Source organism: Struthio camelus, chromosome 9, assembly GCF_040807025.1.
Source record: "Struthio camelus isolate bStrCam1 chromosome 9, bStrCam1.hap1, whole genome shotgun sequence".
NCBI lineage: Eukaryota > Metazoa > Chordata > Aves > Struthioniformes > Struthionidae > Struthio > Struthio camelus.
The window spans coordinates 5,082,571-5,107,826 of NC_090950.1; the positions used below are offsets into that span (position 1 = coordinate 5,082,571).

At 47.4% G+C, this 25,256-nt stretch overlaps 1 protein-coding gene and 1 long non-coding RNA gene across 4 annotated transcripts in view; one reads left to right on the top strand and one right to left on the bottom strand.

Annotated features, from left to right (window-relative positions):
- Positions 1-22,852, top strand: part of KY (kyphoscoliosis peptidase) — a 45,283-nt gene extending 22,431 nt beyond the window's left edge. For all 3 annotated transcript variants that reach the window (XM_068954882.1, XM_068954883.1, XM_068954884.1), the window contains 10 exons: positions 2,130-2,192; positions 4,531-4,605; positions 5,523-5,561; positions 6,369-6,419; positions 8,553-8,635; positions 9,010-9,118; positions 12,661-12,778; positions 18,092-18,280; positions 18,776-18,966; positions 19,965-22,852. In XM_068954882.1, coding sequence (XP_068810983.1) covers positions 2,130-2,192; positions 4,531-4,605; positions 5,523-5,561; positions 6,369-6,419; positions 8,553-8,635; positions 9,010-9,118; positions 12,661-12,778; positions 18,092-18,280; positions 18,776-18,966; positions 19,965-20,869 — 1,823 coding nt within the window. In that variant the 3' untranslated portion in view covers positions 20,870-22,852. The remainder of the gene's footprint in view (positions 1-2,129; positions 2,193-4,530; positions 4,606-5,522; positions 5,562-6,368; positions 6,420-8,552; positions 8,636-9,009; positions 9,119-12,660; positions 12,779-18,091; positions 18,281-18,775; positions 18,967-19,964) is intronic.
- On the bottom strand, positions 846-25,095 carry LOC138068214 (uncharacterized). Its single transcript, XR_011142916.1, has 7 exons — positions 24,964-25,095; positions 22,842-24,656; positions 15,313-15,662; positions 14,045-14,125; positions 12,544-13,897; positions 2,021-2,151; positions 846-1,493 (listed from the first exon to the last, which is right to left on the bottom strand). It is a non-coding gene; the product is annotated as an uncharacterized lncRNA (long non-coding RNA).
- Between the last annotated feature and the right edge of the window lie 161 nt (positions 25,096-25,256).

Genomic DNA, 25,256 nt, shown 5'->3' on the forward strand with positions numbered 1-25,256 from the left:
CAGCTCACCTGTCCCCCGCGGGCAGGGTGCGCGTCAGGACAGCGGTGACACGCCGCAGAACCGACGCACGCATGATGGGCAGGGGACTCTCCCGCAAGCTGTCACGGAGCTAGGTCGTATTTCAGGTGCCCGGAGCTCTTTTACGTTTCACAGCCAGCCGACGGCAGGGGAAACTCGGTGCCCCACGCTGCTCCGGCTGCAGAGAAAGCTTCCAGAGACTTCCCCAGGATTCACGTAGCTTAAGGAGGATCTGTCGCGTGCAGGAAACACTTGGGTTTTCAACCTGTCTGTCCACTGATCCTTTCCTCCCCTCGGCCCCTCAGAGACTGCTGAGGGCAGCTGTGCAAGTCAGGTGTGACCGGTCTCAAGGAAAGCTGTGGCTGCTAGTCTTGAACGCTCCCCTGCCAATTCCTCACCTCTCTGCCCTGAAACAGTGAGAAGTAACATCTGAAGAGGTTATCCCCGGCTGCACCCAGCTGGGCTGCAGGACTGCGGCACAACATGAATAAGGCAGCTCCCCGGAAAGGGAATCAGAGCAGCCCACTCGCTTTCCTGGCAGTCTCTAACCCAACGCAGAGAAAGGCAAGGGGCAAAGACAAAGCAAAAAGCCGATTCATTAGAATAAAGATCAGTTCAGTCTAATGGCACCAACCACTTGATTCCAATTATGCTCCACAGGAGCTTTGCTTCCACAGGACAGCAGCAGCGGTATACAAAAGCCGCAGCTGTTACCAATACGCTGCTTGCTAGGAGTCCTGATCCACGCCCCTCTGAAATCAATGGCAGCTGGATAAAGCTCCCAGACTGAGCAAACAATAGCTCACAGCAAGATACAACTTTTTTTTTTTTTAAAGCGCATCTGATAATATCAGACACCAGCTAACAAAAGCCTTAATTCCACGAAGCAGACTAACATCCATCTCTGCAGAACGCCCTCTTGCTCCTCCGTCACGCTCAAGAGGGTCTGTAACTCCAGCTGCAGCGCAGAAGTCAGAACATCCATTACGAGCGAAGGGACAGCGTTGACTAGTTACCGCACAGGACTAACTGGGGGACTAGGAGGATTTAGTGCGCATCTGCATTCGGGAAACTTTTTCTTGCAGCTCTGCCTTAGGCACAATTTGAATCCCCTTGAGGATCACGAAGAAATTCTGATGTCAAAAGAACAGACAGAGCTCTTGATCCTCTAGCACCACAGGGGTTAATAAATTCACCTTTAATCAGCCACGTTAGCATCTTGATGAAGTCTCTGACACCGCTGAGCAGCTGCTGCTGCTGCAATATTTACAAACTGTATTACATAAGCCTAGCCCCAACCACGCTGCAATAAACAGGCTGCTGCCCCATACAGTGCAGCAAAATCTCATAATTCACGGGCCTGATTCTTGTCACAGCTACAAGTTACTAATGGTATCTGGCCTTCAGGACAAGCTGTTGAAACGAGGCTCCTTGCACTGGTCTCTCGTGGCTGGCAGGGCGCGGATCTCATGACACTTTGAAAAAAGAGCAAGGGATCACCCTCGCGGCCTGGCCAGCGTCCATCCTCCCTGCAGCAGGGTCTAGCATCCAAAGCCGTACGCGAGCTGTCACGCGCGGCATTCGCTGACTGCGCTGTCTACCTGTCAGCGCAGCCCCGAGGGATGGATTTATGCTTCTTGCAACGGCGTGCAACCCGGGAGCGCTCAGCACCCCCGGCCCGCCTCTGCCCCAGGAAGCGGGCGTCTCAGCGGGCACCGGGGAGGAAGGGGGGAGCTGGGGTGCTGTGCACGGGCCGGCGCTCCACGCAGAGAGGCAAGTTTTCTCCGCTCCAGCCAGGTTTCCCCAAAGAGCTCCCCGTGCCCAGCTAACGTCCTCCCTGAACGCCAGGGCTTGCTCCCAGCCGGCTTCTTTCCCCCGCTGTTCGCGCCATCTGAGCGCGAGCACCTGGCGCTGGGCCACGCGCTATCAGGTCACGCTGAACCGTGAGCCCTTTGCCTCGTAAGCCGGAGAGGCGAGTCGGGTTTGCGGTGTCGTTACTTACTTCGCTGCCCAGCAAATTTATGGGTTTAATCTGCCGCCGCTCTGGGCACCTCCATCAGCACGCCTCCACTCTCTCTGAGTCACCGAGATGTTTTTCTTCATCCAATCAGGCCAGCAAGTCCCCAGGGAGCCCTACAAGCAGACACAAGCCGTTACTTCTTACTCCAACGAAGGTAAGTGGCCACCCAAGGGATAACAATTTTTCAGGCCAGGGCTTCAGACAGCTCCTGCTTGAGATTTTTTTTGGTAACAAAATAGGCTCAGAACACCCAAAACAGATTAAAAAAAAAAAAAAAAGCCACACTGACAATTTCTTATCTCAAACGGGAGAATTCAACCCTAGACGAGCTCTCAGGCACCTCGGGCTTTCCCCAGCCCAAGCGTTCGGGGAGCAGCAGTAGCTGCGAGCAGCTCCCGTGGCTTTGCTTCTGCGGGCTTGGTTTTCCTTTTACGCTTGGTTGCTATAAGGCGTAGCACAGTTATCAGTCGCTCGGGGCCGGTCTCATCCTGCTGCCCGCGCGAGAAGGGGCCGTGCCGGTGCAGCGACACTCCCTAGCTCCGCTGGCAAAACGCTCCCGGCGAACCCCAGGCCTCCCTCCAGCTCTCACCCCGCAGACCCTTGCCAGCCCGGCTGTTGTACTCAGCTGTCGGAGGCGGCGCGTCACCACCAGGACAGCTGGGTTGACAAGCACACCTAACATAGCCCAAACCTTCCTTCCAGCCGTAGCTCTCCGGGATCCATGCTAGGAGCCGGTGCTCAGCCACGGCCAAGCTCATGCTATATCCGGCAAGGGCGATGCTTGGGAGCGCGCTGCCCTTCAGGGCACAGCCCCAGCCTGCGCGGCCGGGGAGCACAGCGTAGACACGCTGTCCCAGGGCACACCACTGCACACCCAATCCGTCCTTGCAATGATAACGGCAAACAGACAAGTCGGGAACGAGTCCGGCCTCACTGCTGCTAAGGTAGGGGGCACGTCGGCTTACCTTGGGCTCGTGCCACCTATAGGACAGCAGAAAGGCTGCCGGCTGGGGCCAGCAGCACCTTCATCCTCTCGCTGCGGATGCATGGAGGTGCCTCCTAGAGCACCTGCCTTTCCACCATCTCCCTGATCACCAGGACGTAGCGTAGATGTAACCAAAAGGATTGGCAAAAACATACTCTTGCCAGTGCTGGTGGAAGGGTGCAAGCACTGGAAAAAATAACGCTGACAAAAAGTTCAGTTTAAGAGGTGATCCCTTTCGTAGGAATCTACCGTTCAAGGTGCCTTCGCTGCACTAGAGCGCTTTGCCAGGGCAGCGCCGGCACAGCTCTTCCACAAAGCACTCCCAGCACGCACCTGGCCACAGGGAACCTGGAAAATAGCACACGTTTCCGCACTAGGTCAAAATAGCATCTTTACATCTTATGACAGAACCCATCTTCCGTTTCACCTCCTCTATCGGTTCCATACAAGCGCTCACATTCGAAGGCTTTCCACTTCGCCAAGTAGGTCTTGATTAGGAACAGTAAAGAAGTGTTATAAAAACATCAGCAACCATTTCATGTCATTAGTTTTAAAAGCAGACAGATGTTAACACTTAGAAAAAAAGTCTATGGGCTTACTTTGTAGGATTTATTAAATGTCTTTTAAGCTTTCTAGAAAAATGCATTCCTCACTGTTCAATCTGTTTTTTTGAAAACAAAGAATTTTAATTTATGGGGGGAAAGATGGAGAAAGTGGAAGTCAGCAAGAAACCCCACAAAATTTCCAAAGATAAAAATAATCTTGAAAAATGGCACGTTGAGAACAAAAATTTTGAGAAAAATCATACTGTTTGCACAAAGGCTTACTTCAAGAAACAACTACCTTTTGCCTCAGAATTAACTGACACAATATACCAACCAGCTCTAATCCTGACACCCTGATGTTTGCAAGCATCCAAGAACTGGAGTCAAGCTCCAGGATTTAAAAGGGTTTTACAGTTTGTATGGGTTTTCTCACCTTCTGCTGTTGGGGTTTGAATGACTTTGAGCTTTTCTCCATAATCACAAGATACAAAACTTTTTTTTAAAGTTAAATTCTGAGAAATACTTATTCTTTGAGGCAAGTGCAGATTCCTACCTAACTAACTGGTTCCAAGAGATGGGTTTTATGGAAAACCCCGAACGTCACGAGACTCTCGCTGAATTCGTAAGAGCTAACAAGTGTGATTAGAGGGCCGTCCCAAAACGCATGAACATCTTGACCTTTAGTCTCCAAACTAACTTCTGTCCGATCCAAAATGAGGAGCCCACAACTGTACTGAAGTCCTCTAGAGAAACCTCGAGGTTTAGAAACCTCCTAAAGTACTTGCCAAAAAACGCTGTCTCTTTCAAAAAGTTCTAGAAATTCTTGCAAGACACCTTTTTTTCCCCTTCTAACTCTCTCTCATTTTCAGAAAGAAATGTTAAACAAAAGACCCCCAAGTTTTCTTGGGAGGTTCTTTCTGAGCATCGTGACGTCTTACAGTGTTTCTCACCGTTTCTTGCAGGAACTCAGGTGACAGTGGAGATACACCCCAGAAACACCACCCCACAGCTGCTCAAGAAACTCTCCTTCGGAAAAGGTAGAGCCCTGCTTTACAGGTTGGCGTAGCGAAGCTGCAGCCTAGCAGGCGTGCCTCAGCAGGGCACGTCGTGGGCTCATGCGCAAACTGCGGCGCTCGGGGCATTGCAGTGACACAAAGATGATACAGGATTGGGGAAGGAAGAAAAATGCTTTCCAAAGAAAAAGCTAGGGCTGCAGCACAAATACCAGGCGTGTTTGGGCATTTGTGTGAGTGCAGGCCAGAGAGCCTTTGCTGAGAGGGTCTCGCGTCTGGACACAGCTGGTGCCTCACTTGGAGCTTCAGGGACTGCGGTGGCCAGAGAATCACAGATATTTCTAGTGTCTCTGTGGGAGTCGGCAGGACGCCATGCAATGTGTCCTGCACTTACACTCCCATGCAAATAAGTTTAGGAGGGGAGCCTAAAAACAGGAAAACGGCAAGATTAAAGTTCAATTCTCAGCCTTAATCCTGCTGTACATGCAACCACCAGAGTGGCAACCACCTTTCAGCTTCAGAACAGCCACTTCTTGGGAGTAGGTAAAGCCACGTCTGCCATCATTGGTCATTCCAGTGCTATCACTCCTTGACACCACTGAGTCCCCACCTCTTGGAGGCTACTACTCATGGTAGAACTTTCTGACAGTGGATAAACCATTATTAACAGACACAAAACGTTTTCCAAAACATATTACAATGTGGGTCAGGCCCATAGACTTAACATCCTTCCAGCAGAAAGGAGCAAGGACGGGCCCACAGGAAACAGGGCAGTGTTCTCGCCTTTGTGGAAGCAGCAACGACAAGAAGCCTCTAGGAGCTTGAGGAGGGGGCTGCAGCCAGGGCAGGGTGTCACACTGCTCACGAGAGGCTCCTCGAGCCAGAGTACAGCTTGCCACAGCCGCACAGCGATTTAACTGACTCTGCCACCGTTGTTGCAGGTCTCCGAAAGCCCAGTCTGAGAGGCCAGGACAATAAAGGTGAGGCTGCTTTACCACAACGTGTTTCTCCAAGCAAACCCACGTGGCCAGGCTTAGGGCAGTTGCTCCCAGAAGGGGCAGACTCCCTTCTCCCCTGCTGGCCTGTCATCTTGAAGCTCTTGAGAGGCTGCCAGCACCCGAGGTCAGACGCTGACTGTACTGCCTGGAGGTGGCCGTATGCCCAGTCTCCCTGCCAGGCAGATACAGCCGTACCCTGCCAGCGCCCGGACCTTGAGAAGCAGCTGGTGGTGTCAGCAAAATTCTTCTGTTTCTGGGGTGGAGAGTCTCCTCCAAAGGCCCCAGGGTTACACGGGTGGTGACAGTCTGGAGGCTGCAATGTTCCTCAAAAATCCTCCAGCTGCTGCAGGGCTCTCTGCAAAGTTATCATCTAACAACTGCCTCGGGCACAAACTGGAGCTCAGATCTCTCTGCCGCACGCACTCTCAGTTCTTCCATGCCACGAGCAGTTTGGCTGGGTGGTGAGCAGGGGTTTGGTGTTCCCAACCCTCCGGCTAGAACAGGAGATGTCTGACTGCTTGGGAATGTGGCATCTGCAAGAGCCACGGGACCTCAGGGAGGGGAAACAGGGCACAGCAATGATCCTGAAGGCTTTCTACGCTGTCCCCTCCGTGCCTGTTCTCCACAATGTGATTAACTTTCACGTCCAAGTGCAAGCAAATGGGCAGAGAACAGCCTGAATTCCAACTTCTTCCACCCAAGCCAGTTCCCCAAATTCACTTATTTTTGTCTGTTCTTTCTCTTTTACTAACAACTGCTTGCCTCACACTCCCTTCTCCGCTTCGCCAGGTTTCCAAAAGACTGAAGCCCCACGGCCACCAAGTGGAAAAGACCTGCACGGTAACTATCGGCTGTGTCATAGCTCTATGCCACCAGCACAGCTAGGCACAACACGGGGCAGCCCCACACGGGAAGCCCATCAGGCCTAGGAACAGAACTGCTCCAGACCTAAACCGCAGCGCACTGACAAGTGATTTACTTTCTACTGCCACAAGTACATTCACAGCTTCCCTGTCCTCTGTTTGTCCGGGTGGCAAAACAGGATGGTTTGGGGAATGTCGCACCTGCTTTAGATGTTCTCAAGGCTCTCCATATCCGAGGAAGGCTACTCCATAAATGGGCATGATGCACATTTTCTAACTGCCAAGGTAATAGCACAAGACTACATGAGTTATGGCGGCTCCTGCATCTGTAGGGAGCCTTTGCAGCTATAACCTGACAAAGACTAAACTGATAACCAATTTTAAAAAACCATCCAGTTCCCAAAAGGCAAAAAGTAATTTTCAGAGCTGTACCGAGTAGGATCCTTTAAATGCGTAAATCTACTTTATCTCTCCTTAGGTCAGCGTAATAGCCCTTTTCAGTGAAAACTGAGATAAACAAACGAGCCTGTTAAAGAAACAGATGCCGTGCCCTCACACCTGGATTTTGGCAGATGGGCACCTACCCAGCGCAGGGAAGGACAGCAGGTGCTGGTCACCTGCGTCCTAACTGGCAGGCTCCACCGTTGCCAGGACGCGGGGAGGCTGCACGGAGCTGAGGGCACTCGTGTGAGCCAGACTCACAGAGTCTCCAATTCCCTAATCCCTCCCTGGGGCAGAGGTTTCCAAGAAGAGCGAGGCTCGTATTAGCAAGATATCTTTCCAGTTCAGGCCCAGACTTTCAAGGTGAAGGGGACAGGCACCAGGGGATGGCTGACTCCCCAGTGGGCTGGAGGAAGCCAAAGGCAAGGAAGCCAGAGCCCAAGCCCTATTTTGGGGAGATGGAGGAGGAACATGAAGACTACAGACTTCACAAGCACCACCAGCTTTTCAGCTAAGATAGGCAGTTCTCGCTGCCTCTCCTGCATCCGGGTCCCACCGGCACTAGGCAGCCAGGCAGCAGAGGGGCATCCCACCTGCCTAGCAAGGTTCACATCCAAACCGGCATACAACCAGCCAAAGTCTCTGTGCCCCCGCACACAGCCTGATGCGCTTCCCTTCTCCCTGTCACCCATCGCTAAGCAAACAGCAGCTCTACAAGCACCATTCAGTCACCTCTTCTAGCACTTTGGAGTCGCACAACAGCATTTCCATGTGATGATCTCTTTTAAATCCTTGTTTCCAGAGAAATTACAATCCTACAGAGATGCCCCGAAAGAACATCTTTAGTCCTGAATGGCTTTGACAGCACATAGCAGGGGGGTGAGAGAACCGTAGAGCTCAATTCTTGCTAGCTCAGAAGAAAGCGGAGTGCTGAGCACAGAGCGCAGGCTAGGAGAGAAGTCCATCAGATCCATCTGTGCATCGAGCTGCAGCTGGAACGCTTCGGTAGCTCAGTGACTGGAGAGAACAACGTCAGCTCATTTGGAGAATGTCACAAAAATAAGCTAGTGGATGAATTAGGATAACTTATTACACCTTCATTCACACTGCGTAGAGTAGGCTAGAGGCTACAAAGACGCACACGGACCAGTAAGCACATTAATTTCAACGCAACTGCTCCCCAGGTAATGTTACTCATGTGCCTGAATTTGTGCAGAATCGTGGGCCTTCACTAGGTAAAACAGTCTCATCTTTTTCAGTGAGACTTCTCAAGAAACCCAGCTCTTTGCTGGATTTGAAAAAAAAAAAATCCATGTTTTTGCTCAGGTATCCATGGCACAGATTCTCCCTGATACTTCTGCATCGCATCTTGCTCACCTACATATAATATTCTGGGATTTTCTATGCTGTTATGCAGTGCTGAAGATGCAGAGGCACCTCCTGCTCAAGCTATGCCCAGATTATACTAGCTAGGCAGGATGAACCCTGCTTTCCTTGCAGCTGGCAAGGAAATCCCGTGGGTGCCCTTGTGTCCCCGGCTTCCTAAGCACCTGCTGCTGGATGCCTCTAGGGGTCAGATAGGAGGCAGGAAGCTCTCCTGTGTCCCCTTGTTCTCGCGTTCAGCCAGGAAAAATTTCCCCTGAGACAATAACAACGTGTTTCTTTGCAGCATATCCATGGGACAAATCCTCTTTGAAATCCATGCCAGTAGACCTGCAGCAATTTGAGAAGCTGGATGCCTACGCATTAAAAGTAAGTCTTGCTTTCACCTCGGTCCTCCCTCCAGCTCTCATTCCACTGTGGCCACTCCTTGAAACCCAGCTACAAGCACTAACATCAGCTCAACCTGAGCTACTGGGCAAGCGCCTCGGAGTCCGCAGTGAAAAAATATTTCTGGGCATTCTTAAGAAAGAGAGAACCCACTCCAGGAGGAAAATTAAGACCCAAAATATTCCTTGAAGTGTGGAATTACAGCTTTGTATTTCTATTATTAGCGAAGCTTAAGTTAGAGCAGTGTGCTGGTGGCGGTCCTCCTCGCTTTAGCAGAACAAGGGAGGAGGAAGGAAGGTAGATCCACCACACCATTTCTTCATTACAATTTTGCAATGCTTTCTCCTTACAAACAGGTAAATGTCAAGAACAGCATAGAGGAGCTCGTTACAGCCCTGCTTAAACAAGCCCGGACAGACCTGGAGAAAGTCCGAGCCATTTGGATATGGATATGCCACCACATAGGTAGGCTGAGATCTTGCATTGGCAGAGCCTCTGTAGATAATGCCATTGCTGTTGCTCTCATTACGCTGCAATTGCGGTTTACTATGCACCTTGTGGGTAGGTTCACACACGGGCATGCAGTGGGTGGAAGGAAGGCTTGTACACATGTATATATTTATCCAGAAATATATTCAGAGGTTATTTACCATCACCATTTCCATACTCCCTCTCCTTGCACTTCCAGGTCCTACAAGGTTTGTCTGTAAATGATTTCTTTCCATGCGATAAAACTCCTTCTTGATTTATTCACGGGCGTTACCATATCAGTTACTATCATCTAAGCAGCTGGAGCATAAAACTCCAGGCTGCCAAGCACCACAGGCTTGGTCGTCAGGTTCAGAGCCACCCAGTATCACCAGAAGTTTCATTGCCACCACGGTCCTGAATCCATGCATGCCCAAATAGCTGCCCCCAGAGCAGTCTAAATCCTGCTGCCTTTGCTCTGGGAGGGTTTTTGCTGCCGTAGCCTCAGCTCCCAGGCATCAGCAGGCTGCCTGCCCAGCTTTAGCGTCACCACAGCTGCTTCTGCAGCTTCTCCATTGCTCCCCCTCTTTGGGCAGCAGACAACCCCTTGCAAGGAGCAGTTGTGGCTGCCCAGCCCTGTGCTCAGCATAGCTCCTCCTGGGCAAGGTGCCCTTTTGCCTTCGACACCTGTCTCTTGGCTGTTTTCATTGCCAGCTTTGGCCTGTGTTTTGTACATACCTCTCACGCTGCGTTTTCTACCTGGTACCTAACTATGTTAATCCTACCGGTGCGTACATCAGCCCGTGTCAGAGCGGCACATCAGGAGGCCAACTTTCATAAAACACACTGTCACCTGCTTGATTGCAATCCCTGCCTGTATCTGCACTCCTTCCTCGACCTTCATGAGAATCAGGGCCAGCCAGCCCTGCTCCTTCCTCCCAAACTCCACATCAAACACCACTGGCGTCTCTAAAATAACCAGTATGCGCAGAGGACAAGGAAGGAGGAGGAGGCAGAAGGGAAAGCCTCCCCAGTCTGGCACATCACAGGGAGGAAAAACTTTCTTGGTCCAGGCCTCCCTGAGGGGGACTGGATTTGCAGATTGATTGCATTTTGCATAACATATGCAAAAGCGCGTTTTTCCCATTAACTCTTGGCGGCGGGGGGAGAAGTACAGCTATTCTTCCTCTCGCCTCTTCCACATTCCCTCAGTCCTTGCCCCAATTGCCCCAGCCATGCCCTTGCTCCACACGCCTTCCCCTGGCCTCCTGCCTCTTTGCCCATCACTCTCTTCAGGCACCTTTTGCAGGGCAGGCACCTAACCAGGTCCTGTGTGATGCCTTGGCTCAACGAATTAGCTTCTTGGTTTTAATCTCGCTCGCATCCCTGGCAGCTCCACGCACAAGCAGGCAGGGACGGAAACGGCAGATATTCTCCTAGCTTCAGGGCACAGATGGAAGCCGGACGTGGCAGCCTTTCGCAACACAAGCCAATTTACAACACACGTAACAATAAGCGGTGCTCAAATCACTCAAATTATGATAAATACCCCAAGAGATGGGCAACACGGGGTCTGCTGAGCAGACAGCGGGTCTGGTGCAGCACCGCTCGCTAACTAAACAGGTCAGATGTCAGAAAGGAAAAGAGTGATTTTTGGAAGCATTGGCCTAATCTCACTCCCACTGAGATCAGTAGGAGCTTCACCAGCAACTGTACTGTTAGCACAGTTAGGTCAGTCCCAAGCAGCCTCAGTTCCGCCCTTAAATTTGTGCACTGCTGATTTTACTGCATTTCACCAAACCGAGAATCTGACTCATCCCAGCACTACACTTCAGTTGGCTGCTGATCGTTAAGACTGCCTCTATATTTCTGTCCATGACTGTCTGGGCCAAAAAAAAAAAAAAAAAAAAAAAAGGTGGGAGACTGAATAGTCCTAAGTGACCGGAGCGTCATCCTCAATACGGGAGACATTTCCCAAGAAAAAGGGACACTGACCATATCAGGCATAAAACAAATAGTAGAGTCTCACCTTCGGGCTAAGAGTCCTCCATTTAAGAGCTGGGGTTAAATGGCCTATACTGTCTTGAGATTCAGTCTCCAGGATCTAAGGTTCCTCAGAGAACCCCCTAGATTTGCACTCGTAGCCCAGGTCCACCTGGGATGCCTGGCCTGATTTGAACTGACCAGGAATCCATCCATCTTATACAATTCTCACAGTGTCTCTGGTCCCTGGCAAGTACATTTTGATCTTCCCACTTTATATATATTTATATATATATTATATATATACACACACATAAAATTTCATTTCTCCTTCCTTCCTGCATAGATTGACCCTCATTTACAGGAAACAAATACAGTGCTAGGAATTCAAATCTGCTTAAAGAAAAAAAACATGCCTTAAAGACCACTGAAGTGATAAACTCCATCCTAGTTGGGACCTCATTTAAAGTGAGATAGCTGCCTCCTGCGTATCTTCTCCCATCGCATTCAGCTCCTTGCCTGCCTATGATTGACAACTACCTCCATGCAGCGGTAGCACTAGGAGAAACGCACGCGTTTTTAGCTATCTTTTATGCCTGCTAGGACTGCACGAGCAGCTAGCTCTCCCTACCCCTCCGAAAGCGTTCCGCAGCTTCAGTAGGGACCCAGTGAAAGCTGCAGGTCTACAGCCCGCCTGCTCCTATAGCCCCACGAGCCAACCCCAAGGTACTTATTAGCTGAGCCTGTTAGATAAGACACAAGCAGTTGCAGCATTTCATCAAAGCATAAATATAGCATGTTGCCAGCTTCTTTCCTCTTCGTAGCATTAAAGGAAGGATGAATCAGCTGATGCAGCACTCCTTAGAGCTTTGTCAGAAAAATATGTTCGTATTTTAAGAAAGAGGTTATGGACATGACCAAGGTTGCTAAGTATTGAATTAACCTTCCCAGACCAGTTTCTCAAGCTCTGTTTGAGGGAACCCTGCTGTGCCGCTTTTCTGCATTCGTTCAACAAACTAAGATTTCCTGCACCTCCAAGTATTAATGTCCTGCCTATACTGAAATATGACTCACTTGCAATACTCAGGTATTTGCAAACAAAATATTTTCCAGGTATTTTTAACGTAAATCGCTTGTAAGGAGTGCAAAAGCTCAATGGTTTCCCCTGACAATAACGTGAGTCCTTCAAAAGCAGAGGTCTCTATATTTTAAGCAGGATACCTCCAGATTACAACTTCCCCTGCACAAAGGCAGGCCCCTGAGGAGGCCTGCTTTCTCTAAAAACGGTGCAGATACCCTCTCATTTGGATGGGACTACAGAATCCAAGCCCAGATTTGGAATGAAAGGTGACTGGAAGATGCATACACGTGACGCGAGATATTGTCCCCTCTCCCCCCACCAAGAGTCCACAAGGGAAACGTCCTTGTGTAATACATACTTTTCTCGTTGTTTGTGCTCACGGAGCTGAAAAACAATCCAAGCGTTGCTTCTGCTGCCCACCGATCCTGTTGCCTCCGGCTTTTGGATGAACTTTAGTCTATCTTCCTTCCTGCAGAATACGACGTAGTGGGCTACCATAACAAAAGCCAGCTGTCGTGCAAACCCATAGATGTGCTTCAGACGGGGAAGAGCGTTTGTGAGGGATACGCTGGGCTCTTTGAGCAAATGTGCAGGTAAATTAAGCTCAGAAACATTCAGTGCCAGGGAGAGTTAACATTCATTGCCATCTCTGTGCCTATTCTGTCTACCTTCGCATTGACTAATGTGACTTTAAGCAGGACTTGGAACTTTAGCTTTCAAACCATGCTGTGGAATAACAGCAAGTCCTACAAAGGTCAATTTTGCTTCCTCCTCCGCCCCCTCTACTCCCCCCTCCCCAGCATAATTTACTTTGTGCCATCTGCTGAGCTTCGCATTGCATTAACATAATGGCAGATGAAAACACAGAGATAATTTGGTTAAAAGAGGCTAGGTTTTCCCTTTGAGTATCTGCATGTGAAGGTTAAAAGCATGGCAAGACTTAAACGGCAAGAAACGGTCTCTGCAACACACTGCCATGTAAGAGGTGGGCAACGTCCCAGAAGGAGCTTTCCCAAATCTTCTGCAAATGCCCTCTCCCTCCATTACAGCGCTGCCATACTGATACTGCCTCACACTTACTTCACTGCTTTCAGCAGTCAATCTCTTCACAGTTGAGGTCAGTATTGTAATTCCCATTTTATAGATGCAGCAGAATTTAATGACTAAAATCCGTTCTCTTGCCTACAAAAACTTTTGACTTCACTGGGGATTAGTTGCATAAATGAGTGGAACTTACCCCATAAAGGAGAGAAAGTAGGGCTTAATAATTACAAGTCCATTTCACATAAGAGGCAGCTCATTCCTTGGCAGAAAGCACAGATGCCTTTCATGTGAATGTAGCACAAATTGCTTCTCCCTCACATTTCTCCAGCCCCAGTAGAGAAATGAGATAGCTGTTGTGTAAGGCAAACCAAGCCTCACAGCAGGGAACAGTATCTCACTTCTCACAGCTGTACGCAATAGGTTGGCTTAGAAGAGCAGTGAAGAATGGCAATGAAGGGGGCCTGTTAAGTTTGGGACCAGCCCTACGGAAGAGGGTTGTCTGAAAGGACAAAGCTGGATCTCACAGCGCAGACACACAAAATTGGAAGGGGCCTCCAACGAGCAGAAGTTAATTCTGTACTTCCCTAAGAGCGTGAGCTTGCAAGGTGGCTCTTGCCGAGTATCACTCCTTTCCCTTCTCAGCAGACCAGCTTCCATTTACAAGTTACCTTTGGAAAAGAAAAAATACATACACGTACACCAGTTATTAAATGGTACGCTTCAGCAACAACTGGCTTTCCACACCAACCAAAAAGACTTAGGGAGATTTTCCACCATTAAATAAACAAAATTTACAGGGAAAAGGCTACACATACATTTTTTAAATGCTGTGCCAGATGCTAATGCGGTAAACACTTCCAACCAACGCCGTACCTCATGATATCTGATCTTGCTTTCTAAAGAGTATAATAAAGAAATAGGATGATCAAGTATGAATTCATAACTGCATCTTAGGAAACAACAATTAGAAAAAGTGGGAGAAATTAGCATCTGTTCATTAAAGAATATAGATTTAGTTCATTTATTTGAAAAAAAAAAAAAAAAGATCTTTCCAAGGATACCTTTTAGTATTTAAAAACTTTGTTCATTTACTCTCCTTAATTCCTCAGTTCCAGACTGATTATCCATTTTGTCATTCAGAAAACCTCCCAGCCATCCAGTCTATTATTTTTGCCAAAAAAAATAAGCTAAATGTTTATCCCATAGACTCCTCTACTGAAAAACTATAACTAAAGACATCTCTTTCTTGTGAGAGGATCTCCTCATTATTTCTTTTTGCATGCTGTTCAAGTCTGATGCCGAGTCCAGGCATAAAGGCAGGAGGCAAGGAGCAGCCTTCCTATTTAAATGCTTCTCAGAGACAGATTATGGGGGAAAAGGGACTTCTAATTTGCCTTTTTTTTTCCTAGCTCCTGTTGAGGCAACTTTAACAAACAGCCCAATTTGCCAATCACCAGGAGCCCCCAAAGGTCCTGCTGAAGTCAGTGGTTGACACTGATTGAGTCCTAATTGTTTCAGCGCCAGCACAGAGTTCCTGTTGTAAACAGGACGCTGTCACCTCTGGCCGCTGCCTTGGCGGCCAAATTTCTTCTGACTAGCCGAGAGTCCTGTCACAGAAAGGTGGGCATTTATATTGCGAAGTCAGTCGCAAAACATCAGTTTCCAAACATCAGACATATAACAGAAGTGAATGTAAACAGACTTTGGACCAATATTTTAGGAGCCTTTTGTCAAAAATTGGCTTCTCAGCTGACAACCAAGCTCTAGGAGGCAGCCTGGCTGAGTGAATCGGGGAGAGCAAATGCATTAACCCAACTTAAGGCAAACCTAGCATAGATGCAGAGGAACTTGCTTACCAGAGTTAGCAGTGAAGTCAAAACAATCATTTGCACTTCAGAGGTTTCAGCACAGTCTTTGGGAGCAGAACAGCCTGCAGTCCCTACAGTGGATCTGACCACTGAGCAGCTCCTTATTTAGAATTAGCCTGCAAATAATCCAGGTTTCATCTCTTCTTGCTTTTCACCTTTTCCATAGGGAGTAACTGCCCCTTTCCTCTCAGGCACAGGAGTGCACAAGCACTTACCACAAGTATAAACCGTTCTGTCTCCCTCTGGAGCAGCCAGACTTGCTGCTTGTTTAGATGAAATCATCAAAGTCAAACCTGAAATCAAAGGCAAGAAGGTGCCGTTGAATTTTAAAGCGACACTTACAACAGGTTCCAGATTATTTCCTACTCTTCTTGAAACAGAAAAGCAACTTAGCTTTTAACCACTTTGGTGCACTAAGCAGATGTTGCCAGCTGTTTCTTAAATCAGTTCCTCTAGTCCACCACGTACTTAGGTCATCTTCTACCATCATATCACCCATTTTAAGCATTTCTGTAGATCTTCTCAGGCCTCCCTCCACCTGGTTAATTTATCTGTATAAAAATAACTGAAAACAACAGACATGATCACTCACTCTTCTCACCAATACAGGATTGCTCTTACAAGGATGTTTTTAGGCTGTTTTTTGTTTAACTACTATTAAAGAGCCCATTATTAAGATGCTCTGACCTTTCTCTTGGGAACTTTGAACACATCCAAGCACAAACCACTGTCACAGCTTTGCTAACTTCCACTTCAAGTGAGAGCAGGGAGAACGAAGGGCAGATTTTGGCCCTTAATGTTCTGTTTGAGCGTTCCAGCAACGAGAACGTCTAGAGCAGCGGGGACGGATTGATGCCAATCCCCACAGAACTGGTGAGGATTTGGTGCTGAGCTCCCACTAGGCCTCTTTCGAACTCCTAGGATCAAATCTTCCATAAAGTTCCCGGGCCAGCTCCTAATCTCAGTTACATCGTGTAAATCTAAGCTCTCACCAGTCACGTCAGTGGAGTTGCTCCAGATTTACTGCCCAGCTCCATATTAGAATTTGGCTCGCGAGCGACTGAGGGCTGGCAAAGACTTGACGGATGACCCGCGATACCAGGTTTCTCAATGGAATTCCTTCCAGTCTTGCCATATTCATTTTGAATTCCTCCTGTGACAGGCTGCGCCTCACTATCCCTGCGGAAGAGACTATTCCACGCCACACCGGAGCACTGACTTGCACATTTCCCACTACCGACTGCTTCGGTTCTTTACTAGCTGTCTTTAGTAGGAGCGTTGTACTGCCGCGTCTCTCTTCTCTCGGCAGGCTACCCAATTTGAGCTCCCAGCTGACTTCCAATCAGCTCTTTGCAGTTGCGGTCCTGTTTTTGATTCTCTTTCTCAGAGAAAAGAGTATCAAATACCTAAATAACACAAAAACTTCCAGGCTTGAGTTTAGTATGCCTGTATGTAAAGCTGGTGTGACCATCTTCCCTTTAAACCAGCATCTCTGTGGGAAAAAAGAGGTATTCCCTGTGAACGCTACCGCACTGCCAATTCCTAGCCAGTGTCTCACTTCTCAGTCCTAGGCTTCTTAAACGGGCCTGACACCAGCCAAGCATCCATCCAGCGATTCATAGCACGCTACGTATCTTCCCCATACATATCACCTTTCTTCTCATTGAATTAAACCCACGTTCTGCAGATAAACTTGCTCTTGAAGCGTGCAGTTTAATACTTAAGGTAGTTGTTCCATGTAACATACTTTTCAATGAAGCAAAAGAAAAAACAGCAGTACCATCCTACGCGAAACAATCCTCTAAGTGAAGCAAGTTTAGACCAATGCTGAAATAAGATGACGACGTTAGAATCCATTGCTCTCAGCCGCAGAGCCGCTTATTAACATACTGCTTGTTTAAATCCTATTTACACATCAATAGGCATTCATTATAAAAAATAATGAGACTTTCTTTAATCGTCTGTGCTCTGAGAAAACACAAGCTCACTCTTTAAGGAAACTAAGCCAGCATCTACAATCCAGTGAGGTCTCGGAGATCTTAGTCACTGGCATCAAACATCTGGGCCCGCTATTTCAGAGAGAACACAAGCACGCGCAAACACACTTTCATTTTATAATTACATGGGCTAGTTGTGGACATCATCGAAGGGACTCCACTGAGTGACAAGACGGAGAGTAGTTTAGCACAGGTTGCCATCTTCCTCCAGAAATGCTGAACTGATGGTGCATCGGGCAAAAGAGAGGGAAGATGCTAAACCTGGAAGAGAAAGGCCCCTTCCTCCAATGGGACACACTGTACAAGCACCCATGTAAAGACTGCGAGAAAAAAAAAGAGTGGCCCCTATACAACATCAGGGCAATATTAATAGCCTTAGGCATCATTGCCTTGGCTTCCTGCCACCTGCCCACCCCACACGAAGCTGTTCACCACCACAGCCCAGAAAGCTACAGCCTCTACTTGATGTCATTAGTCAAAGGGGAGGACTTGCCTGTCTATAGAAGGGCTGAGGAGATTATGCCATGCCAAAGAGCGAGCCACCAGCTTGTCACAGATGCGACGTACCCTGGGTTTTACACCCTGGCCAGCCAGCAAAAGGTCAGTGCAGATGTGCTGATACGGGAAGGTAGTTAAAGGAACACTGTACAAGGTACAGATTGCCTTATCAAGAAGAATAGGTGCTCAGCTAACAGTGAGCTTTCCAGGAATTAGAACATGGAATAACACGGACATCTAGGCCAATAAGGTTAGTGGTCTGTCACCAGGGTCAGAGGTTCTAGTTTTCAAAGTGAATTACACTTGCATACTTAGGCATTTAAAACCCCTAACTCCCATGAAACTCAGCTGCAAAGAGACACACAAAGAGCTTATGGATCTGGTCCCAATTGACTACCGGATTCAAGTTCTGCTGAAGTGCCCATTTTTCCTTCCACAGAAGTACATTAAATGGAATTAAAATAAAAATCTCCTGCTACATCTTACTGTTTCCTCTTAGCATTGCAGGAATCCAGTGCATGAAGTTATCGGGATATTCTAAGGGGTACGGGTACAAGATGGGGCAGACCTTTACAGGGGACTCTGACCATGCCTGGAATGCTGTCTATCTTGATGGAAGGTGGCATTTACTCGACAGCACCTGGGGAAGTGGTTCTGTTGATGATTCTTTCAGCAAGTTCACCTTCAGGTAATGGACTAATCTCTGTGTTAATACACAAGCCTACCACAAACAAAGGCAGAAGGAAAGCTGATGGGTGAAGACAAAGAGGCACCAAACAGTGCCAAGTTCTAGGCCCCACAGCAAGACCTAAAGCCCTGAGCAAGGCATCCAGGCCGCCTACACAGGGGATGGAGGGTGTTCCTGTAGAAAGGGAATGACCCTCAGCAGGAAACGTAACTGCTAGAAGCAGTTTTGTGTATCACAGCTTCAGTAGGGTTAGGCACTCTACGCAAGACTGCGTGGCACTTGATTCACAGCTTAAAGCTGCCTAAGAAGGGTCGCCCCACACCTAAACAATAAGCAGAGCCTTTCTGCAGGAAATGGAAGACCAGAGGTCCCACAGATTCTCACCAGACCAAAACACTCCAACTTCCTCCAGCTGAAACCACTACCGCTTAGCAGCAGCAGAACTAGCTGTTTATAGCTACTCCATTTCCTTTATCCTCTTCCTTCTTCTTCCAGGTACAATGAGTTTTATTTTCTGACCCACCCAGCTCTATTCGTTAACAATCACTTCCCAGACAACAGTAACTGGCAGCTTCTTAAACCAGCTCTGGCACTGAAAGATTTCGAGAACAATATGCTGCACAACAGTAACTTCTACACGATGGGCCTGCTGGCTGCACACCCAGAGACAGGGGTCATCCAAACAGGTAACAACCTGCGGGGGGGGGGGGGGGGGAATCTGCAGAGCACTCGCCCCACGTTCACCGCGCATCATCGCGTTAGCGAGTTACGAGCAGAGCGCACCCTAGGCTCTTGGGGCAGAGGAGGGTCAGGGGGTTTGGCTGGTTGGTTTGTTTCAAGTTGGAAAAAAAAAAACCCTGTTATAGCCAAAGAAAGCCTCAACAAGCAGCTAAGGATGGGCTACCCTATCAGTATCAGCAGTGTGAAATCAGACGTGTGGCTGTTGTATTTCGCTATTTGAGATAGCCTTGGTATTAGCAACTCCAGTGCCAAAAATGAAACAAGAAGTTTTACTGCGTTCCAAAAGCTTGACTTACCAATGCATAAACAGGCACTTCTTTATACAACTACTCAGCTCCTGAAGTCCAGCAGCTCTTATCAAACCTGTTCAGGTAACACCATCAAGCTATAGGGCACACACTTAAAGTCACCTTTCTCAGATTTTTGCAGAGGCAGTAGCTAATTGTTTTTATGAAAGCTAAGAACATCTAGAATTAAAACTGAAAGGCAACAAGATTTTAGGACTTCATGTTGTCTTGAAGTTGTTTGGGAGTGGTCTCGTAGGAAGATTATTTCACATCTGCGTACTGCAGGGTTCTTGCACCTCTCTGGAGCTTCTTGGAGCAAGTACTGGACTCAAAATCAAGTCTAGTCAGGTCCTGAGCACGTGGGCTGACGGTACTTTCAGCTACACTTCACATAGCCTTTCATATTCTATAGGACCACAGTTGTGTTTCATTCTATTTCAAAATAAGATAAACACATCTCCAAAACAAAAGCCGCTCTTCACCTTGCTCTTTTTGAAGGATGCTCATTTAAGATGACAGTTGACAAGCTGTGACCAGTTTACTGTGAGGGAGGTGACAACTCGTTGGGACACACTGGTCTGCCAGGACAGGGCATATACACAAAAGTGCACTGAGGGACACTCTTATGCGTTTTCTTTTTCTCTTGTATTTCACAGTAAACGGAAAAGCAGCTATATCGGTGGACTGCCGTTCTTCTATGTTATTTACATTTAAGCTGAAGGGAATACAGGAGCATGGTTTAATGACTTTGAGAAAACATGGAATGACGCTGGAAGTCTATCCCCAGAAAACAGGCAGTCACAAGCTGCAGATCTTTGCCAAGCCCCCCAAAGCCTCAGATGATGTCTACAACTGTGTGTTAGAATATGTCCTAGAGTGCAAGTCTGTGGACAAGAGCACACGTTTCCCAAAGGACCTGCATCAGCCTGTTGGACCAAGCTGGTTCTCAGAGCGGCAAGGATTCCTGAGGCCGTCACACCCTGACCCCATCATTCACACCAACGACGGGCGATGTTCCGTCACCTTCACCCTGGGCAAAGACATAAGCGTCTTAGCCTCACTGCACTCTGATAACAGCAGCCTGACAGAGGACATGAGAAGGCGGCACATCATGCAAATCCATCGTGGGAACCAAATTGAGTTTAAGATCCATCTCCCCCACGCAGGGAACTTTGTTCTGAAAATCTATGCCAAGAAGAAGTCAGATCCTGGCAATTACGACTACATCTTCAACTACCTCATCTCTTGCCTGAACACTGACGTGAAGTGGCCAGCTTTTCCTCAAAGTTACAGCAAGTGGGCGGAAGACTATGAAATACTGGAGCCGCTCTCCGGCTTGCTGCCAGCGAATCGCAACGTTCAGTTTAAACTCAAACTGCATGGGATAGCAAAGGTGCTCGTTCAAGCCGACAACACTTATCCTCTGACCCGGAGCAGAGATGGCTACTGGGAGGGAACCTGTAACACTTCTGGATGCACAGAGGTGTTTGTTATGGTGCACGAGAACGCTAACCACAGTTTTTACTCGCATGTTCTGAAATACGAAGTGGAGACCCAGTAACACTCCCTTGTTCTGTGACTCACCTGCGTGAATTTTCAACATGCCTAAAACCGGCTTTATGAGATTGCTAGTTGTTTCCGTCTAATTTGTTCATTCAACAAATGCAGAACAATACTTACATGGTCTTTGCGAGACCACGGGCTCAAAGAAGTTCAAACAAACAGAAAAATCCAAACTGTTACGGAAGGAGCAGCAGTGGAAAAAATTAAATAAAACCCCACCCATTTTTCGTAATACTGTCTGATCAAATGCTTTGAGGAAAACAACCGAATGCCTGCCTGTAGGTCATTAGTTATCAGCAGTGATCGCTGGTTTCCAAATTATGGACCATAAGAAAAGTCTTATTATGGCTACTTCAAGAGGAATCCAGCTAGCTACATAGCAGAATGAAGAAAGCACCCTATATTCTTGAGCAGCGATGTAAGACATGAGGAATTTAAGGATATTTAAATTGGGTTTCTGTTTATCTTTAGTCTAGCTGCAGAATACATCCCAGAAGAGAGACGCATTAGGAAGAAGATACACAATGAGAAGTTTTCTTGGGCACTTCATTGTCTTACAAATTTAAGTGACACTGCAAAATGACTTTTTACACTGAACCTTAAATCCAATAAACAAAATTTTTACCTTTTTATATTAGTGTATTTGAATTGCAAACACTTTTCCTGCAATATTAATGGTATAATCATATCTCAAGCATAGAGGTGTTTCCGTAACTAAAACCACAGCAAAACGGAGAATAAAGTTCTCAAAAATCACTCATAACTTATGCCAATTTGTCTGTGCAAGATGGGAACTAATGAATATAAGGGGTTATGTGGAATAGCAGGCTGACTGACATCATTATCACAGAGAAAGTTTTATTTGGTGCCCTAGCCTTGGAAAAACATACATGCATAAGGCAGAGGTGATCTTCTAGTGAACCTCACCTGAATTACAAGTCCTAAGATCAAGCAACATTTTCGTAAGAGATTAAGACGTCCGTAAGTGTTAGCGTGACCCCAGGGATATTATGTTTGAACTTGAATTTAAAATAAATCTATTATGCTTTTGCATTCTATTTCATTGATCAAGTGCTATGAACTCCTCTTCACAAAGTTGCTGTGTTTTCCATACAGAATATGATAGTGATTTCTATACTTCCCCTCCCTGCATGATTGGGTAGTCAAAGTTATATACATGATAACGAAGGGCTGCCCCTCACCTCCGGCAAGTTCACCACCTCTGGTCCCTCCTAGGTTGTTTCCTCTTCCCCAGCACCCAGCATCGAGTTCTGATTTTAAGGAACTTTGTAAGTGTGCAGGGGACCTGGAGCCATATTCAAGTAGCAGAGCTCTCAAAAGGGATGCTGGCTGCTGGAGACACAGGTTGTTAGTATGAATAGTATTGCTTAACAAAGCTTACTCCAGGAGGCCAGGAGAACAGCGATGGGTTTGGGTTTTTTTTCCCTTTGTACTTTGAGACAAGGGGGCTCCACACATGACATAAAAGTAGATTTTAAGTCCTCCCCAAACAGCTAAGTATCGTTGCCCTCAAAAATTGGCAACAGCTCCCTGCAGGAACACTAACAAGCCTTGCTGCCCAGCAGGCATCCATTCCCTGGACAGCAACACATACTGAACAGCACTGATGCAGATACCAGAAAAAAACTCAGGGATGTTTTGATTGCCTAGGACCTTGAAGGTGAAAGCAAGCCTTCTCTGTAAGCACAGATAGTCCTCATTTATTTTGGTTTATAGTAGAAGAACTATTTTTTCTTTAGATTCCACTTTCAGATCAAGGAGGATGTAGATTCAGTACAGTTTTCTGTTTACAGGCCGAGCCGATCCAGCCACATACTTCACTTCTTACAACGGGGAGGGATAAAGAGGCACCCCAGACAGAGGGTTTGAGAATAAAGGAAAGGAAAGTACTTCCACATTACAGGGTTAAAGATACCAATCACCCAATCAAATACATCATGTTCACTTACCTGTATACAAACAGAGGCAACTACATGAACTGCCATCTCTCCAGTTCTCCTTTAGACTGAAACTGTCTTTGCCTCCAATGTTCGATGCTTCTTCAGCCAAGTTTGTCTTGCGTCTTCAGAGCTGCGACTACAGTGACAGCCAACTAGGATAGCTAGCTAAGAGGGGCTAGCACACAGCCTCAGCCCTCCCAAGACCTTCACCATCCCATATGCACAGATGCCTGGGCTCCCTTCCAGCGGGCAACCATGATAAAGCCTCTCCACCCTGGTACACATACAGGTATAAATACAGTCCACACTCCTCTACTGTAAAAACTTCTTTTCAAAAGATCTCTCTCTATCCCTGCGAGCGCTATTTCTGTCTTAAGATAGCAAGACAAAAAAAAAAAAAAAAGTTATCCCACAGAAGTAGGGAGGACAGTTCATACCCTACTGCTCTCCACCTAGCAAAATCTCAAGGAGTATTCCCTGTTCCCCATACACAACGCTACAAAGCTCAGATACTTGCAACGATGCACATACATGCAAGCACACATACTCCTTTAACCCCTCAAAGTCAAGAGGGACCCAACGCACTGTCACATCACACCCACAGGAGAGCATCTGCCTGTCACTAAAGGCAGGCAAAGCCTACAATAGCTTTCCACTTCTAAGATGCCCAGCTGGTGCATACAAGCACTGCAAACAGATTTCCAGATTTTGTTTCAAACAGAAAGCAAACATCTGGCTCTGCCCTGCAAGTGTGTAAGAAATCCTTTGGTGTTATTTAAAGGATGAGTTCAAAGACACAAAAAACCCTCTCCAGCTTCATTAATTATAAAGCTGCCAGGGCCAGGCGGTTATTCCGAAGGATGCTTGACACTGCAAAGGCAGAGGAGAATGCCTGAGAAACCCTGCAGCCCTAGATAAAAGCACCTCAGAAGTCTGTATGTGCTGCGACGTTTCCCTCCGGGATAAACAAGTCTTTCTCCTCCCCCTCATAAAAAATGCACATTCTTCAGCGTAGCTGAGACACTAACACCAGGAGAGCATCTCTGCAACCGACTCCTCAGTTATCTCCAGACTATCAGCCCTCCCGTTTCAGTCAGAGTTCTCCTTTGGCACATACTGGGACTCGACAGCTTTTGTAATCCCTACACCACCGACAGGAGCAGCTATTCAGCACTACAAATTCAGAGCACTCTGTTTTGAAAATGCCCCCTTTCTCAATAAAGGTAAACTGAACTCGTGCAGAGCAAGTCTGTACATCTGGCAAGCGTCTCTCAGTACCACCATCTACCCCAATGTTAACTGCCTCACCAGGGGATACACAGAGACAAGTGTATCTGATGGGATACCGACAGCATTTCCATGCCGGCTATAAGAAAGGCATATGCTCAAAAAAAGAGCACTGCAATAAGACCAGGTAACCGGTTAACACATTGTACTAGCTGCTAAACCTCTGTCCTCCTCCCCTGTTGTCCATGCACAGGAACTCCAGAAACACAAGAGTCCACGGCACTGCGCATCTGCAAACAGAGAAGGCAAGAAAGAAGGAGCACGTACACTGCTGCGTGTGCTTCCAAGACATTTTGGCCATGCTTGGTGACCTACTAATGAGGGTGGGTTTTTTTTTTTTTTTTTGAAATATTCTCTGGCCCTTTCAAGACGCTTTCCAGACAGTCTCCAGCGCTGTCCCAACAGCCCATGTAACCAGCCAGTTCTTAAAAGACCTTCTCAAATTGCTTCCATCAGAGTGCAGGCCACTTGTGAGGCAGATATGGTCTCTGGCACATTTCCACTTGTCAAGAATCCCATAACCTTCCAATTCTCTTCCTGGGAATATATAAGTAAGCATTGTTAGGCCAGCTTAAAAAAATTAGCTTTCAAGACACCTCCCCAGGAACTCTATCCCACCATTTCCACCTCAGAGCCAAAGGCTTTCTGCCTCCTCCATACAGGGCTTACCACAAACTATCCTGTAACCTTGTTTTAAGTACTCACTCAGTCCCGTAGCTTACCTTCTGGTCAGACTTCTCTATATAGTTTATTGCCCAAGGCAATAGCCTATGCCTCTAACGTACTATATGAACATAATTGCCTCTTCTATCACGCCTGAAAGAAGGCTGTATAACACACTCACCTGCTTAAGCCAAGCCAGTGATTATCTACAGCAAAAGACCTCCCTCATGACAGCCAGCGATGCCTGTCTTCACAACGGCTTGCTCTTCCCCAGGAAGCAAGGGGAATTCTCCCCCTTCTGAACTATTTGTCACTGAAGGAAATACAAAGAGAAAGACACCAGGAAGCACAGAGTTCTTCACTGAGAATAGTGGGGGGTTTGGGGATCTAAAAAAAAACAAAAACCCCAAACCACACACACAAGCAAAAGAAAACCAACCAAACAAAAAATACCTAAAGAAGTCATCCCACAAG